At 49.7% G+C, this 18,636-nt stretch overlaps 1 protein-coding gene across 5 annotated transcripts; it reads right to left on the bottom strand.

Moving 5' to 3' along the window:
• Positions 1–122: 122 nt before the first annotated feature.
• Positions 123–18,513, bottom strand: FOXP3 (forkhead box P3). 5 transcript variants are annotated; one of them, XM_071220252.1, is made up of 13 exons: positions 18,413–18,513; positions 15,581–15,752; positions 6,924–7,155; positions 6,297–6,401; positions 6,069–6,207; positions 5,611–5,698; positions 5,437–5,541; positions 4,494–4,581; positions 4,212–4,292; positions 3,273–3,423; positions 2,569–2,645; positions 1,181–1,282; positions 123–974 (listed from the first exon to the last, which is right to left on the bottom strand). In XM_071220252.1, exons 2-13 carry the CDS (start codon positions 15,691–15,693, stop codon positions 825–827), a joined length of 1,431 nt encoding a protein of 476 aa, XP_071076353.1. In that variant the 5' UTR covers positions 15,694–15,752; positions 18,413–18,513; the 3' UTR covers positions 123–824. The 5 variants fall into 5 exon arrangements, with proteins under 5 accessions (XP_071076353.1, XP_071076354.1, XP_024435790.1 ...); XM_071220253.1 differs by having other exon boundaries at positions 6,069–6,165; XM_071220254.1 differs by having other exon boundaries at positions 836–974; positions 3,273–3,389.
• Positions 18,514–18,636: the final 123 nt, after the last annotated feature.

Below are 18,636 nucleotides of genomic sequence, written 5' to 3'. Positions count from 1 at the left end.
GGCATGGATGGGGGCACAGGGCTCAGGGCGGGGCAGGGGTGGGTGGTGGCTGAGACACAGGGTACATTTTCACGGGTCAATATATGTGGCTGTGTGTGTCTGCGTGGGACTCAAGAGACCCGCAGGAGCATTGTGTGGATGTGCTTGTGTGAGTGTCATGTGCAGGTGAGTTCTAATGGGCTGTGTGACCAAGCTTATGTGTCAGGAGCTGTGTGAGACCCTGTGTGAGCAGTATGTGTCCCTGTGGCTTTCTAGGACCTGAGACCCTAAAGGCACTAAGCTGCTTCTGTGTGGGTGTCAAGACACACTCCATGTAACAGTACACCAAAGGTCCCGAAGGCTGGCTGCGGCTGTGTGCTTTGGGGTATGTGGGTTGACAAGACTACTTGGGTGTGACTGTCTGTATAACTGTGCAGATTTGAAGTGTACTGACAGGTTCGTTGTATTTGGGAGTTTGTAAGGAGTCCAATGGACAGTATTGTGAGCACCTGTGTTTTTTCTAGCCCAAGGTGGTCTGTGAATGACTGAGTGAGGCTGTGTGTGTGGTTGGCTGTGAAGGTTTAATTTGCCTGGAGAGCCTGTTGCAGGGGCTGGAGTGGAGTTGGGGGTGGGTTTGCGGGGCTGGGGCCCCTCTGAGCAGCCTTGGTGCAGAGTGTAAGATCCAGGGGCGTAGTCAGCTGGGTAGTAGGGTCCCAGGCAGGCAAGTCAGCACACATACTTCTTGGTCCCTGTGGGCATGTCCAGGTCCTGTTAACCCTGCCCCTGGCCACTTTTGCCCTGCATTTTGGCCCTGTCCTTCCTTCCTTCTTTCCTTGGTTTTGAGGTCAGGGACCAGGAATGGGGTTGGAACATCTGCTGGGCCTCTGGCTCCTCTTCTTGCGGAACTCAAACTCATCCACGGTCCACACAGCCCCCTTTTCACTCTCCACTCGCACAAAACACTTGTGCAGGCTCAGGTTGTGGCGGATGGCATTCTGTGGAAGGAGGACCAGCTAGTCAGGCTGGGGATAGGGGGAGTGGATGGGCAGCCATCCTCTGAGGTCAGCAGTCCCCACCAAAAACCAACATCCTGCCCCTTCCCATCACATTTGCAAGCCCAGCCCCAGGCCTTCCCAGCTTGGCCCAGCACTGTGGTGGCACTTGAGGCTATCCTAGCCTGTCCACCTCCAGAAGCACTAACCTTCCAGGTGGCAGGGTGATTTCTGAAGAAGGCAAACATGCGTGTAAACCAGTGATAGATCTCATTGAGTGTCCGCTGCTTCTCAGGAGCCTCCAGTATGGCCTAGAAGTTAGAGGGTGTGGGGGTAAGAGGAGATGCTCCTCTAAAGTCGGTATGAGAGGGACAGTGGCCTACTCTGGGCCATCTGACATGGGGTGGAATTGTGGGGAAAGGGGAAGGGAGGGAGAGTGATGGTGTAGGGGTGATGGATTAGAGACAAGATTAGAAGTGGGGTAAAAATTGGCTGGGATGGTGTTACATAAGGGATCAGGGCTGAGGTTAGAGCAGGACCTAGCTCAGGGTTAGGGCTGGAGTTATGTTAAAGGTCTGGGATGGAGTTGGAGTGCGGTTTCTCTGAGGGGTGAGGTTTCAAGGTTTTGGAAGGTTAAAGGCCAGGAATGGGGTCAAGTTAAGGATTTGGAAGGGGTAAAAAGGGCCAGGCAGAGCTAAAAGTCAGGGAAGGGGTTGGTTAGATTCAGACTGGGGATGGACTAGGACTATTCGAAGGGCATGTAACAGGATGATGTGTGGCATTAGTTCAGGAGTCTGAGATAAGCCTAGTTATTCAGTTATTTTATAGGCCAGGGATGTGGTTAGGTTCAGGGTCAAGAATGAAGGTAGTTGTGAAATTGAGGTTAGTTGTGTATAGTTGTTAAGGGGCAGGGCTGGGGTTAGTTGTGGAGTGAGGCTAATAGTCAGGGAATTTGATCTGTTTGGATTTAGGAATGGGGTTAAGTTAAGGGGCAGTGATTACAACTTCAATGAGGTTAGGGGTCAGGATGGGGCTGGGTAGAGGACTGTGTGGCATCGTATAGGAGTTAGGTTAAGATTCAGATTTGGCATTAGGTGCAGGTGGGCTCTGGTGAAGGTTCTGGGAAGGCACTGGGGAGATTCAGGTGAAGGGGTTGGGATGGGGTGAGGTTAAGGGTCAGATAGGTGTCACAATGAAGAGGTTAGGGATGGGGTCCAGCTGGGGGATGTGTTGATATATTGGGGCCAGGGAAGGAATTAGGGCAATACCTGGAAAAGGTTCAGGGCAAGGGGCAGAGATCAGGTTAGTTTTGGGGGGATTTTATAGGTCTGGAAGGCAGAATAGGTATGGGGTTGTGGTGGACATCAGGAAAGGAGTGGGTTTAGGGCCCGAATTTGGCTTGCCTTGGCCTGGATGATGGTTTAGATTCGGGTTTAGGAGCAGGTCTGGGGTGAAGCCAGCATAGGGCTCCACATGTGAAGCATGGGTCTCTGCATGCAGGAACCCTCCCTGGGGGTGCTTAGAGGGAGGCCGGGACTTTGGGAGGCGGGTCCCCACCCCCTCTTTCTCTTCTCTTTGGCCTGAGCTGCCTGCTTACCCAGCGGATGAGGGTGGCATAGGTGAATGGGGGCCGCATGTTGTGGAACTTGAAGTAGTCCATGTTGTGGAAGAACTCTGTCCAAGGTAAGAGAAGAGTCAGACCCCATCTGAACCTCCCCACTCCCTCTCATAGTCTCCACTCTTTCCATGATCACAGTTACTGTTTGCTGAGCACCTGACATGACTCGTATCACTTACTCTCTGTACCACTCCCGCCAAAATGGGGCTTATTCTCCATGAGGTTTAGAAGAAGGGAAGTAAGTTGCACACCAAAAGGATGTGACTGGTTTGGTGGCAGAACCAGCATAATACTTGAGGGTCCTGATCCCTGTTAAACCCACCAGACAGGACTTTTGTGTAGTAGGGGATTGGTGAACTTGGGTGAATTGTCCCACTTGCCCTTGGCTGAGGGGAGAGGGAGAGTCCCTGGAAATGACATAGGTAATTCCCTTTCATCTGACGACCAAATGGAATAGCTGAAGCCCCAACCCCCAGGGGAGACAGGGCTACACATCTGAGACCATAATGGGAGCTTGCAGGATACAGAAACCCTGAGAGGAAACTTCTTCAAGCAGATGTGTTTTCCCAAAGGCTAGGTAGTGGTGGTGGGGAAGAGCAGCGTGGAGATCCCCCACCCCAATTTCATGCCAGCCTGGGGATTAGGGGTTCAGGGACACCATGCAGGGCACAGACCATCCTTACCTGGAAATGTGCTATGTCCATGGCTGCCCCAGAGGTGCCTCCGCACAGCAAACAGGCCATTGGGGCCCTCCTGGGGACTGGGCCAGGCTGGAATGGTGGTGCCCGGGGTGCCAGTAGCTACAACACAGCAGGAGCCCTTGTCAGATGACACCTGGGGAGGGTGGGGAGGGAGATGCTGGTGACCCAGAGGCTGAAACTTTCCACTTAAATTTTAAATAATTAAGTGTTTTTTAAAAGCAAGGGCACCCTCTTCTGAACTTCAGTCTAATGTGTATTCCCACAAAGCAGCATGAGCCCTATTTTTCAGAGTGTGGTGTGGACGCTAGTGTGTGTGTAGCTCATCAATGCTGGGGCCATGGGCTGGGGTTGAATCGAGCTCCTCTACTACCCAACCTTGGGAGAGACACTTAAATGTGCCTGGCCTCAATTTAACCTCATCTGTGGGTTAGGGATGATAGCAATGCCCACGTTACAGTGGCATCATGAAGACTGAATAAGTTCACACCAGCAAAGAGATCAGAAGCAGTACCTGTCACCCAGGGACGCCTTGTGGGCACCCTGTACAGCCGCACAGGGCTCTGCACTTTGTTTAGTGACCTGCGCTGTCATATTGAAATTTGAGCCCTGCATTTTCATTTTGCCCTGGGCCCAGCAAGTTATATTGACAGTCTGCCAGTGACACATGGTCTGTGTTCAGTAAGTGTCTAGCTATTTGCTTTGTTTTGGAAACAAGATTATGATGTTTTAAGAGGTTAGGGTTAGAGGGTTTATAAGTGCAAGGGGATAGGTTCTCAAGTCTGGGCATGTTTGGAGCTGGGAACAGGGGTCCGGAGATCCCAGGGCCTGGGTGTAAGGATAGGTCTCCTGCACCCTGAAGCGCCTCTCCCCTACCCCCTTTCCCCAGCAGTCTGTGCCAACATCAGGCCTGGGGTGGCTTACCACGGATGGAGCCTTGGTCAGGGCCATCTTCCCAGCCAGGTGGGCCTGCATAGCACCCAGCTTCTCCTTCTCCACTACCAGCTGTGAGGATGGGCACAAAGTGAGGTCTCAACCTGGCCTTTTCCCACCACGTCTTTGCACAGGCTATGGTCTTCCCTGGGAGTGCCCTTTCCCCTTCCTTTCTTCATGCTAGCCCCATCCTCGGTGAGCTTGGCTTTGGGTACAGGGTGGACATAAGGTTTGCCCACCATCCCCCCACCATGACCCCATGTTCCATGTCACCTGCTGCTCCAGAGACTGCACCACCTCTTTCTGGAGGAGACACTGTGCCCTGCCCTTCTCATCCAGGAGATGGTCTGCCTGGCAGTGCCTAGGGAGGGGGAAGATTCCATGCAGGTGGACCTGGCCTATTGGCTCAATGTTCTGACTGGGGAGGGCTCAGACCCTCTGGGAGGTGTCTCAGCCTCCAACTCCCCCTACCTCAGTCTCCCTCTCACACCCCTCATTCCTTCAACACATGCTACTTGGCATCTCCTTTGTGCCAGACCTGAGCTTGCCACTTGAGCCTGGTCAGGGTGTTGGAGATGATGTTGGAAGAGTGGCAAGCTGGGAGCTGCCAGGGAGGTGAGAGCAGGAAAGTCATTCCAGGTAGAGGGAAGGCCTGGTGGTGAAGAGGACAGATTGCCATTGATAGGTGGGTAGGGTTGGAGAAGGTGTGTGTATGTGTGTTGTATTTTTGTGTTATGAGGCTAGAGAGGCAGCAACAGCTATTTTTAGGAGCTGGGACTTTGGGGATGGACAAAATAAGCTGGTGTGTTGCCATGAGGGGTTGCAGGACAAAGCAGTTAGGAGTGCGAATTCTGGAGGCTGGCTGCCTGTGTTCAAACCCCAGCTCTGTTACTTAGGAAGTGGGTGATCTTGATCAAGACACTTAACCTCTTTGGCCTCAGTTTCTTTGTCTGTAAAACGGAGGTAAATAATAGCACACACTATTATTCCCCATGTACAGATGAGAAAACCAAGTCCCAGAGAAACTAGGTAACTTGCCCAAGGTCTTACAGCTAGTGAGTGACAGAGCCTGGATTTGAATTCTTATTCTTAGCTTTTGCCTCTTTTATCTTACTACCTATCAGGATGAGGCCTGAGCTAAGACCTCCTTCTGAGCTAAGACCTCCTTCTACAAACTGGGGACTTCCCTGGACTAGAATGGGCCTGGGACACTCACTTGAGGAAGTCCTCTGGCTCCTCGAAGACCTTTTCACATCCAGGCCACTTGCACACGCCATTTGCCAGCAGTGAGTAGGAGCCCTGGGGCACGGTTGAAAGGGTACTGGGGGGACAGAGGGTGTCAGGGGAAGGAATGGCAGGGCAAGGGTCCTTCCCAGCCCTGCCCACTTACCTGTCTTTCCTGGGAGCACCAGGGCTTGGGAAGGTGCAGAGCAGTGCTGGTTCCCTGGACACCCACTCCAGGCTGGCCACATTGATCCCTGTGGGTGGGGACAGGGCACATCTGTAGACTATGGGCTGGGTTCTGGAACTTGGCCCACAGGCCTCTCCTTTTGAGCTACCCACCCTCCTAAAGACTCTGGTGTTCCTAACATCCAAGGTTTCTGGCGGAGCAGCTCAAAGGCTGCCATTCGTAAGATCTGACCTTTTCACTAACTCTACAGAGATCTGTGGTTCCGTGATTTTGACGTTGTGCATGTTTCAGGTTCTGAGCCTGACATTTTTTGGAGGTTGGAGTTTCCAAGATGATAAAACCTGACACCTGAGGGCCATGGTTCAGCAGCCTACACTGCTCACATTCAAGGACTTGGGGGCTCTAGGATTCTGTGGAGTTGTGGGGTGTAGTATTACCAGGTGGCAGGCCAGGTCGGGCCTTGAGAGAGAAGATCCCAGTGGCAGCTGTGGGTGGTGGGAGGCTGATCATAGCTGGGCTGTCCAGTGGGTGCACCTGCAGCATGGGGGTCCGGGTATGGGCATCCACTGTTGAGAACTAGGGGCACATATGGGCTGTTATCCAGCCTGGCTCCCTCCCCAATTCCCCCACCAGCTCCCTCACCTCTGCCTAGTCAAGGTTGATACCTGGTGCATGAAGTGTGGCCTGTCCTGGAGGAGTGCTTGCAAGTGGGGTGAGGGACCCAGCCGTGCTCCAGAGGGTGCCACCATGACGAGGGGCACTGAGGGCAGCTGGGGGGAGAAGGCAGGCAAGAGTGATGCCATCTTCATCCTCACTGTTCTACATGTCAAATTCATATGCTCCTCACCACAAGCCCCCATGGTAGGTACTATGACCATCTCCTTTATACCTATGTAGAAATTCAGGCTCAGGGAAACTGAGTGGCTTTCTCAAGATCAACAAACTCAGTGGCAGAGCTGTCCTCAACTCTGTCATCCCACCTTCTTGGGCTCCAGCCCTCTCCTCTGTCACATGGGGATGGGGACACGTGGCCATGCCCATGGGACCATGACAGGATTTCCTTTCCTGAGACAGGGATTGGGAGTTTGGGGAGAGCCTTGAATATCTGAGACCTGCTAAGTGGGGACTTTCTTGGCCCTGTGACATCTGCATAAGTCACAGACTTGCCTGAGACCCAGAAAACCACTTCCTGTGCCCCAGCCGGGCCCCCCGCCCAGTGCCAAAGAAAAGGTCGGCACCTGTAAGCCCAGGTACTCCACCCTGCTTGCTACATCATGGGCCCTGGGCCTCACCTGCAGCTGTGATGGTGGCATGGGGTTCAAGCAGGAGGAGGAGGCATGTGCCCCACCTCGGAGGTCCCGGCCCTGGAAGGTTGCCCCTGGGCCCTTGGTCCCCAGCAGGTCTGAGGCCTTGGGTGTAGCCCTCCAGCTGGGCGAGGCTCCTGGGGATGGGCTGAGCACCATGGAAGGGGCCAAGGGCTTGGTTGGCTTGGGGTTGGGCATTGGGTCTGTGTCCGAGGTCAGGCTGTGGAGACACATGGGGAAAGAGTTATACATGTGCTGAGGGGTGTGCAAAATACCCAACCACCCGAACCATGTGGATACTGCCTCTGGTCAGAGCAGGCATTGGCTGAGACATGTCCCCAAAAACCCCACAACTGGACCTCAGCCCTGGTCATGTGTGCATGTGCACACACACATTGTTGTCAGGAACACAGGTGTGCATGTGTCTGCACACATGCCCCATGTGCCTGCACACATGCCCCATGTGCAGTCTCTCACAGGTATAGCACATGGCTGCACATGATGGCACAGCCCTGGCAGGGATGTGTCCTCCAGAGAGAGGTTGGGGGTTTGGGGGTGGTTTGTGGGGCCTCAGCAAGGGTAGGTCTCAGCTCCTTCCACCATCACTTGAGGCTTGCCTTGAAGGCCTTAGCCCTCTGGTCCTCCCTGTATCTGGCATAGGCCACACAACCTTTGCTGATCCCACTGGAGCTGGTCTGTGATTTTCTCCTGGGAGCATTATTTTACTCCAGTGACTTGAGCATATTTTGGAGTGGCAGGGGGGCATGGACTCAAAAGATCCCTGTGGCTGCTGTGAGAGGGACAGACTCTAGGAAGGCAAGGACAGATGCAGGGAACTAGTGAGGATGCAACTGCAACAGAACAGGTAAGTGATGATGGTGGCACAGACCAGGACGGTAGCAGTGGAGATGGTGAGAGGTAGGTGGATTCTGAGTATGTTTGGAAGGTGGAGTCAGGAGAATTTTCTGGTAGCTTGGATCTGGGAGTAAGAGAGGGAGGGTCAAGGTGACTTCTGGGTACTAGCCTGAGCTGCTGGAGGGACAGAGCTGATGTGACGTGAGATGGCAGAGGGGAGCTGGGTAAAGGGGTGATGATCCAGGTGTGAATGGGCATGAAGAGTCTGGAATTAGACATATGAGTGGAAATGCTGAGTGGGCACATGGGTATAGGAGTCTGGAGCTCAGGCAGGGGCAGGGTCTGGTCACCTCTGGGTTCTGCTCTGCATAGAACTGGCATAGAGGGTGCCAGAGAGAAGGAGAGATTGTTTCTCTTGATCTGATGCCTGTGGAAGCTCCTTGACTCAGCCCCCATTGAAATTTATCCCTAGCTGACCTCCAAGCCTTTGCTTATGCTGTTTGGCTTGCCTGGAATGCCCACTCTTCTTTCTCTTCCCCTATCCAAGGCCAATCCAGAAAGCCTGCTGTAATGGCTCCAGAACCCCACACTCCCCAAGAGCAGGGCCTTGGTTCCTCAGAATCCCGCAATCCCAGCATGAAAGGAAGTCAGAGCTGGAAGGGAATGCTTAGTCCAATCTCCTTTTTATTGAAGGGGACACCTAGGGGCAGCGTTCCACAGTCTCATGGTGACTTGAGAGCTCCACTTCTTTCTCCAGAAAGGGTGTGTGTGTGTGTATATTACACATGTACCCTGCTGTGGGGCTGTGTGTGTGTATCTCCCCGCCCTACCCCATAGCACAGGGTTGGGCACACAGCTGCCAAGAACAGCCCAAGGGAGTACAAGAAGGGTTCTGGGGGAGAAGTTGCTCCTTCCTTTCTTTGCTATCAGCCCATGGGGGTTGTCAGAGCTGTAGTGCTGAGGGAGGTGGGGGTGAAAATCTAAATATACAACTCTTAGTCTCCTTGGGGGGTTAGAAGTATACTGAGTGAGAAATAGGAGTCTGGGTCTGTGGAGGCTCAAAACAAGGGCCTGAGAGAACATCAGTGACCATGGGGAAGCAAGTGAAAGAATGAGTGAATGAATGAAAGTAGAGATCAAGGTGATGCTTCTAGAAGTCAAGGAATGCCAAAAATTCTCGGCAAATCATGAGAAGCTAGGAGGGAGGCATGAATACTTTCTTCCTCACAGCCCTAGAAGGAGCCAACCCTGTCATCACCTTGATCTAGGACTTCAGGCCTTCAGAACTGAGACAATAAATTTCTGTTGTTTAAGTTACCCGGTCTGTGGTACTTTGTTACAGAAGCTGGAGCAAACTAGTACCAATTTTGGTGAGTGAGTGGATGTTTTCCACTACTCTGGCTTGGTCCACAGAGCTGGCCTATGGTCACTTCTGAAGCTGCCTGGACACTTGGCCAGACCTTATAAGGAATCTCCTACCCAAACACATCTCGAATGGCCTGACTCAGGGAAGCAGAGATACATTCTCAGAAAGGGGACATGGATATGGTCTGTCTAGTGGTGGGGTACTGGAGGGCCAGGCTGGGCAGCCAGTTTCCTGCACCGTCTGTTGGGGCGTCCCTTTCTGACTATTTCTCAGAAGACGCATGGAGGATGTTTCTGGGACATAGATTGTGTTTTCATATCGGGGTCTGCATCTGGGCCCTGTTGTCAGAGCCTCTGACTTCCCCACATTTTTCCGCCATTGACGTCATGGCGGCCGGATGCATTGGGCTTCATCGGCACCAAGGAGGAAGACAAAGGGGCAGACACCCCACCCCACGGGTTTCGTTCCGAGAATTGGCTGGCCCATCCTGCAGCTGGCTTGGCCCAGGTGTGGTGATGTGGGTGCTGGCGGATGTGGTGAGTGACGTCCATCTGGCCACCATGACAAGCCCTGGGACCTGCAGACATGGCCCTTTCTTGGTCAAGGATAGGCCCAAGATTTGATGCTTAGGAAGTGCCATGCAGATCCCACAGATACTGGGACCCTCAGGGTCTTCAAATGGTACTATGCCAGAACCTCAGAATCACAGAACATCATTTCTTAGATTCAAAGGATCCCAGAATCTCAAACTCACAGACGCTCTGGGACCCATAGGGCCAACTTCTCAGTATGTGAAGGCCAACGTCCCTGGTATTCAAACTCACTGGAACTCTCTGAAGGACAGAAAGCTCACTACTTCACTGGGCCTCCCGCCTACCAGGCCTGAAATTGCAGTAAATCTATCCTCAGCCTCCCTCCTAAGTTCTATGAAGGCAGAATTACTCTCTATACTTCCCCCAGCCTGGGGCCAGGCTCTGCCACTAACCAACTGCAACTCTCCTCAGGCTCATATGTAAAGTGGGACAATAACGGTACCCATCTTCCAAAGTCAATGCACATGAAACACTTAGTCAAATGTCAGTGATCAGTGAATGGACCCTCAGGGCCTCCATCTCCCTGTCCATTCTGGGACAGTGTTCCCAGAATCACAGCCACTATGCCAGAGATGGGGAGAGAAGACAGGGGAGATTGAGGCTGGCACACCTTAGGCGAGGGCCTCATGATGGGGAGCAGGAAAAGCCCTGGCCTTTACCAGTAGATATCCCACCACCAGGCTCTCTGGAAGGGCCCTGGGGTAGAGGTTCCCAGGAGCCAGTGCCAACTATGGGGACATGGCTGAACTCTGTCCATAGCCAGGCCCACTGACTGATGTCCTCCCAGTAACACCACCCTTTGCCCACAAGGCCTCCTGACCCATGGGGCCCCAGGATTCCACCCAGCCTAGCTCTTGGGAAGCTGAGCCCTACATTGTGACCATGGATCCTATTGCTTCAGTGAGGGTTCCACCTGTGAGAAGGCAGAATGGGGAATGGAAGCAGCTGGGGAGCAGCCCAGGTCCCCTTGCCCCCCTCATAGATGCTGAAAAGTAACTGAGACCCACAGTTGGGGAGAGAAAGAGAGACAGGCTCCCACTGAGAGTCCTAAGATCTAAGCTTGGGTCTCAACTCTGCCACCGTATCCCTGTGAGGACCTGGGAGAGGCCCTCCCACCCATCTCTGGGCCTCAATTTCCTCCTCTTGTATACTGGGAAAGGGAGAAATGTGGAGTAGGTGAGTGCCAGGGCCCTTCCACTCTGTGTCAGGGTGAGTTGTTAATTGTCTATAGGGCTTCAAGTCGACAACTGCTCCCTATCAAGGGGAATGAGAGACAGGGATACATAGAGCTATATAGAGATGGAAACAAAGAGACAGATACAGGGGAAGGGAGACAGAGAAAAAGAGATACAGAGAGAGATGGGAGAGACCTGAGGTGGGACAGAGTCAGACAAAGAGTAGAGACAAAGAGAATGAGAGAGACAGTGAGAGACACTGAGAAAAGGAAAGACAGTGTGTGTGTGTGTGACCAATAGCATTCATAAGTGTGTGTATGTGTGTATGTGTATCTATCTATCTATCATCTATCTATCTATATCTATATATCTGTGTGTGTGTGTGTGTGTGTGTGTGTATGGAAAGGGAGGGAGGGAGGGAGGGAGGGAGAGAGAGAGAGAGAGAGAGAGAGAGAGAGAGAGAGAGAGAGAGAGTTGTGCCCCAAGTAAGAAGAGTTGCTGGCCTCTGGCTGGAGGAACTGATGCTGCCTGAAATGATGAGGAATAACAAAAGGCAAGATGGGCGCTACACCCAGGTCTGGGTATGGTATGGTATTGTATTGCAAAGCAACAATCAGCAAAGCCATGTAGTTCTGGTATAAAAGCAGACACAGGAATAGAACAGAATAGAAAGCTCAAACACAGACCCACGGCTAGAGGGAATGGAATTTGTGATGAAGGTGGAATTACAAACTGGGGGACAGTGTAGGATAGATTGGTTAACCCATGTTTCTGGGATAATTAAGGGAAAAATAAAGTTATTGAATGAATAATCAGTCCATTTTCCCACTAACCCCTCCCTGCCCAGTTCAAAATGTCAGCATCATCATATATACTAAAATAAATTCTAGATCCATAAAAAGATAAATAATAATATCTAACATGGACCTTGTGTTTATTGTATTCCAGGCCCTATGCTTAGCACTTAGTATGGTTAATAGATTTAATCCTCACAACCATGTCCGAGGTAGGTACTATTATAACCATCAAGTATGTACGAGGAAATGGAGGTACAGAGAATTTAAATGCCTGGTTAAAATTCACACAGATGGGTTAGGGTAAGTGTTGGTTTGTCCCAGACAGTCTTAATCGCTATAGTAAATGGAAAAAATGAAGCCATAAAAGAGACTAGAAGCCAACACATGTGAACATTTATCTCATTTTCAAGTGGGAAAGGACTTTCTAAGCACAAAACCAGAGACAGTAACCACAGAAGAAAAGACTAAACTATTTGACTATATAAAAACATCACAAGTACCGCAAAACACTGTGAAAAAATAGAAAAAGCAAATATTTGATATATATGCATGGCTGATAGGAGGTTAATATCCTTTCTAAATAAATATCCTTTCTTTTTTCCCTTTTTTATTGTTATTCAATTACAGTTGTCTGCATTTCTAAATGTGATAAATCAATAAGAAAAAAGATGAACACCCTATTAGGACTAAGGACACCAGAACTTCCAAAAGCATAAATGGTCAATAAATAGTATAAGTAATCAAAGAATGTAAATTTTGACAATGTGGTAGTATTTTTTCTTACCTGTAATGTTGAGAAAGGATTAAAAAATGATAATACCCACCCAAGGTTAGCTTGAGTAAAGGAAGCATAAAACAGGACAACCTTTTGGAAGAACAATTTGCAGAGAGGGTCAGAAACCTTAAAAATGGTTTCACACCATTTGCCTCAGCAACTCTATTTTCAGGAATCCAAGGAACTAATCAGGGATGATCTTGGGAAAAACTAGAAACAACCCAAATATCCAAAGATGGGCATTTGGTGTAACCAATTATGGTTCATGCCAATGTGAGGTCAGTTTTGACAGGCATGAAAGATCATATGTTGAACCAATTTTTTTAGTGATCTACAAAAATGCTCCTATTTATTGAATAAAGCAGGAACAAAGCAAATGGATAGCATGATTCTAATTTCGTTAAAAAAAAATACTAACAGCTAACACTTAGTGAACACTTGCTAAGCCTGCAGAGACGAGCTCACTCCAGCCTTGAACAGCCTGTTCTGTTCCTGGACATGGACTCTGAACAAACACACACACGCACATGATCCTGTGACTAGGACCACACAGTTAAACCATGGTTGACAATAGCATGAGGTGTCCCACAGGAGGGACTCCTTTCATACAGTGCAAGGACAAGTTCAGCTAAGTCCTGAGCCTGACCTGATAGCTCACAATCCACCTTCAATTGGAGCAAGCAGAATTCATGCTCATTCTTATAAAATTTAAGTGTCTTCATGAGCATTACTCAACACACTATTATTGAGGGCCAATAACAGTGTATAAAGTTCTGTGCTGTATGCTGGGTAGGAAGGCAGGTGGAGGAAGGAAGGACAAGAAAGCAGGTGAGATGGTGGGAGAAAGGCTGAGGAAAAGAGACTGAAGGAGTGTGGTTAAGATGGAGGAAACAGGGAAAATGCTCAGAGCAGATTAAGACAGAAGGATGGAGATTCTGAGTACTAGGAAAACAAACAGAGAAAGAGAGGAGCAGAAAAACACAGAATGAGTGAGACAGGGCAAACAGAGGCAGAGGGATGGGAGATATTGAGAGAGAAGAGATGGAGAGAGGTGAGAGATGTAGTTGAAATTTCCAGGCATACTTGGACAGTGTTTCAAGTTGTTTAAAGCTCTGAAATTCATAAAGATTGGCAGTTGACATATTTTAAAAATTTGCCCTTACTGGTGTGGCTCGGTGGACTGAATGTTGGCCTGCAGACCAAAAGGTTTGTCAGTTTGATTCCCGGTCAGGGCACATGTCTGGGTTGTGGGCCAGGTCCCCAGTTAGCGGCATGTGAAATGCAGCTGATCAATGCTTCTCTCACACAACAATGTTTCCTTCCCTTTCTTTCTCTCTCTAATAATAAATAAATAAAATCTTAAAAAATGCTACCTATCAACATATCAATTTATTTATCTTTGCCTCCACCCAAGCATTGATTAAGTACTTTACCTATCATTTTTCTGGCATTTATTATTACTATTATTATTTTTAAAAAACCCCATCTTACCTGACCAGGACCACAGTAGCTGCATGCGTTTGGGCTATACTGGAGGACCCCTGACCCTCCAGTGCCTACCTCATTGCCATCTCTTCCATTGGACCTGCATCTGGTGGGGGAGAGCGGGGACACTCACCTTGGTGAAGTGGACTGACAGAAAAGGATCAGCCTGGCTTGTGGGAAACTGTCACATATCAAAAACAACTTTGCTTTTATACCGAGAAGAAAACCCACGGTGTGGAAGCCACAGACCTCTCTCTTCTAATAATCCAATTTTTTTTTCGATGACTGTGTGCGCTGATAATCACGGGGTGGGGGGGGTTCTCATAGTTTTCTCTCTCTCTCTTGCTCTGTTTCTCCTCTTCTTGATTATGAGACTTAAACGGAAATTTTGGTTTTTTTCTTTGCCCTTTAAGATTCATCTGAAAATATGATTTCTTCCCCTCACCACAGAGGTGAGAGGTATCAATGAGATAACAGGACTCATGAGAAACCACAGTTTTTAAAACAAAAGTGTGTAGAGTTAGGAAAAAAACAAGGGAAAAGAAGTCAAATCACAGGGGCATCACAGGCATGCAGAGATGCTACTCTGTGAATGAGAGGATATTTGAGGGTCTCTGGGAAAAGAAAGAGAGGCACTAAAGCCATATGTGTGATTGGGAAACACCAGGGAAAGGGAATAAGGCTGGGTTTCCAGAAGCTTTGCCCTGCTCCAGACCTCAGTTTCCCCTTAGGTGGAATTGATATGGTCATTACCAGTCTTACTGCCCACAGTGGGGGAGCTCTGGACACACTTGCAACCCATCTTTCTACAGAGGGTGAGGGGCATAGAAGTTACTTCATGAAGAAAAAAGCAGGGAGTCCTCCCCACCTCCTACAATTAACAGAATCAAAGAGTCTGAGAACCGCTGGCTTCCAGAATCCACTGAACATCAGTGGGTGAGGACATGGAGCAAAGTCTCATTTTATCGTGTCTCAGGGCCTAAGAGCTCTGACCCAGAGGCCACCCTACAGAGAAAGTCCTGACCAGGACCCCAGCATTAGTGCACCCATCCTCACAGAGCCCAACTCTCACGTAGTCAGGGACACCATGGCCTGATGCCGCCGAGGCCCTCAGCCTTTGCGATTTTCTACTTCCAACAAAACAAAACAAAACAAAAACAAAAAAAAACAAACAAAGAAAGAAAACAAAACAATTTTCCAAGGTTTTAGGATTCCAAATATCTGCCAACATCCCTGCAGGTGAGATTTATCTCAAATTCTCAATGTGCCAGACTCAGTGCTGAACATTTCTCAGAAATGGTCACATTCAATCCTCACCAAAGCTTGTTGAGGTCCATCTTGTCATCATGGCCATTATACAGGTGGAGAAGATGCACAAGGTAGTCAAAAAACTTGTTCCAGATCACAGAGCTGGTGAGTGGAGGCCCTGCCTTCCTTGGTACTGGGCTTTGAAACTCCCAAGTTTCCTTGAGCCCAACAAACAGTCTCAGGTTTTAAATTCTAGGGTGCAATTACAGGGAGGTTCTGAGATTCTTCTGGGGGGCTTGAAGGTTGTTCAGTTTTAAGGTTGCCCAAGAATTGGTGGCTGCATTTCCTCACCTCAGCGAGCACCCCTTCCAACCAATGCTCAGCAGGGGAGACCAGTGTCCAGAGGCTTCTCCTGACAGGCCGTGGCTGAAACTTGCAGTCCCCAGCTCTCCAGTACCCTGCATGGCCTAGGATTCTGTCATCCATTGCTCACTCCAACCCATCTACAAGAGCGGTTTCAGGCCTGGAAAAGAGAAATTGGAAACATCTTTTTATTCCCATGGTACAAACATAGTGGCCAAGATCCACCCCTTCACCCATTTGCCTCCTTTCCTCCCCTCACCTCCCAAGCTCCGAAAAAAAAGGAGAGCCTCTTTCCTCAACTCAGACTCACCTTTCTGGAAAAGCCCAGAGGGGGTCTGATGGTATGGCTTTGTGAAGATAAGAAAAAAAAAAAGGTGAATAGAAAAAAAAAGATCTAAAAAAATCAGCCTACAATGACAATTAAAAAAAAGCCCAACCCTCCCTACCATTAGTTCAAAACAAAACTTTCACTGGTTGAGGCTTCTGAGTTGGTGGGAGACATCTGCGACCCACAGATGGCCTGAGTGCCAGGCATTCAGGGGATGCACCAAGGTGGGATGAGGTCCTCAGGTTGAGACCTGTAGGGACCCTTTGTACATCAGGGGCTTAACAGATGTGGCTTATAGTTGGGAGCAGGAGAGGGGGAAGAACTGTGCTTGTCAAAAGGAGCCTGGGAAGTTAACTTTAGAGATGCCCCCAAGGTTAATGACCCCTTGCTCCCTGTGGACTTGGGACCGAACATTTCTTACACCTGCTGTGCAACTGTTAACCAGGTCAATTCTAGAAGCCAAGGTCTCATTCTCTGCCACAGGTTCTCCTGAGAAGGGGCTGGTTTTCTCTTTCAGGGTTAGAGGTATGAGATGAACCCCTCTTACACCCTCTCAGATGATCTCACCCTTACTGTCAGAGGAGTGGCAAGAGAAATAGGAGGAAAACTGAGTGAGGGCAGTGGCCCAAAGAGTCCCAGGAGGCTACCTGGGTGGGGAGGTGTGATGCTGCTGCTGAGAGACTGGATCCTTGCAGAGAGCTGGGGGTCAGGTAGGCAGAGAGGGGCAGAGTTCACCACCTCTTCTCTGTACTGGACTACATCCTCTTGAATGAAGGCTTCTGAGGGACAATGGGCAGGATTAAACAAGGTGGTGGGTGAAAATCCCCAGAGAAGAGGGCCTTTGACAAATACTTGAAGGAAATAAGGGAGGGAGCCATGTAGATACCTGAGTAATTCCAGAGGAAATAGCCAGTGCAAAGGCTCTGAGGTGGGAGTATGCCTGATTTGCATAAGGTCTACTAAGGAGGTCCGTATGGTCAAAGTAGGGTGAATGAGAGGAAGAGGGGTAAGAGGTGATGTCAGAGAATGGACAAGGGTGGGGAGTTAGCTGACGTAAGATCTCATAGCCCATGGTGAGGACTTTGGCTTTTATTCTGAGTGGGGAGGAGTCCACAGGAGAATTGTGAGCAGATGAGAGACATGAACTGTCTTGGAATTTAACAGGATTCCTCTGATTGCTGAGTATAGAACTGACTATAGGAGTGAGGGTAGAAGCAGAGGGACCAGAGAGAGGGAGGCTATTTCAGTAGTTCAAATGACTGATGACGGTGTTGGCATTGAAGTGGGTAAGGAAAGTGGATTCGGGAAATATTGTAAATGGAGAGCTGATAGGATCTGTTGAAGGATGAGAGTCTGGGGGCTAGACTTGGACACAGACAATGCCCTAACTGGGTAGGCAGGAGGGAGTCCCTGGACTACTCACCAGCTTGGATTTTTAGGTGATAAAAGATGAAGTTCTATTTCACTTAAGCTCCTATTATTTCGTGATTTTTCTCTTATGTGCAGTGGAACATATTCCTCCCTGACCCATGACCCTTGGACACTGAGACATGTGGGGGAAGGGGAGGAAGGCGGCTGCTGGGGAGACTGTCTTCCTCCTAGGATGCTGTGGGTCAAAACCTTGCATACAGTAGGTGTACAGTAAATCCTCCTAGGATGGAGGGGAAATATATGATTGGATATGTTCAGTGCAAAAAAGCCACAATTCAGTTCCCACAGGAGGTGAGGGCTCAAAGGGAGAGTGGAAGGAGTTGACTAGATGGAGGAAGCAGAAGGAATAGTGCTCTTGGGAGAGGGAACAGTAAAAGAGATGGAGACAGAAAGGAGGTGAGGCCATGTAAGGTGTGGAGCGTCAAGTCGGGCAAGAAAGACAGGGCTTGGATTTGTGATTACGTTAGTCAGTGTCTGCCAACATGCCCATTCAACTCTGGGTGGCATAGCCAGGCTCCGTGTTTTTGCTGGGCTAGTTAGAAAAAGCTAATCTTCCAAAAAAGTTCAAATTTTCACTCGGCCATTCATTCAGTAATATTGTCAAGTCCTGGAGAATGCTGAGGGTGACAATTAGGGGCATTCTTGGCTAGTGGCACTCAAGCAAAGGCTTGTAAGTGGGCCAAAGACATGCAGTAACTGTGACAGGAGAGTCCGTTTTGCTTTCTTAGATCTCACACTAGGGTGCAGTCTAAGTCTTCAGGGGCTGTGGGGTTTCACAGCTTAGGGGCAAAGGGGAGTCACGGAGGGTTAAGGAGAAGGTACATGCTCTGTTTCTTGACTACCCTACAGCCCATAGACTCCTAGGCAATGTCCTCTCCTCTGGCTTCCTTATTGACTCTTCATCCTCTCCTTCACACCACCTATAACACTCCCGCTGGCTCTGCTCTTTCATGTCTCGCCATGGTGTCACTTCACACAGCCCTTTGAAAGTTCCACTTAGCTCTGGCTCCCCCATTGGCTATTTGCCATCTCTTTTCCTTGCTCCCGCCTTCACCACTCACCCCCATTGGTTCTGCCCCTCCAGTCCCGCCACCAAGGCACTCATACACCGCCTCTCCGGCTTCTTGGCTTCTTGCAGTCTTCATATTGGCTAATTCCGCTCTGGCACCGCCCCTTGAAGGCTTGTGCACGCTCACGAGAACCTCCATTGGCCATTATCGTCACCCCTTCTTACGCCTTTTGCGCGTGGCTCCCCATTGGTTGTTCTCTGTTTCTAGCTTCCATC

This window comes from Desmodus rotundus, chromosome X, assembly GCF_022682495.2.
Source record: "Desmodus rotundus isolate HL8 chromosome X, HLdesRot8A.1, whole genome shotgun sequence".
Classification (NCBI taxonomy): Eukaryota; Metazoa; Chordata; class Mammalia; order Chiroptera; family Phyllostomidae; genus Desmodus; species Desmodus rotundus.
Note: the sequence above shows the minus strand (reverse complement) of the source record. Positions and strands in the feature narration are given on the sequence as shown.

Excerpts from the sequence above, each read along its gene's own strand:
- FOXP3 (XM_071220252.1), bottom strand. The coding sequence starts at position 15,693 with ATGCAGGGTACTGGAGAGCTGGGGACTGCAAGTTTCAGCCACGGCCTG. Across the intron at positions 6,208-6,296 it reads GGCCACACTTCATGCACCAG|TTCTCAACAGTGGATGCCCA; the intron begins GTATCAACCTTG and ends ATGTGCCCCTAG. Across the intron at positions 4,582-5,436 it reads GAGCCAGAGGACTTCCTCAA|GCACTGCCAGGCAGACCATC; the intron begins GTGAGTGTCCCA and ends CCCCCTCCCTAG.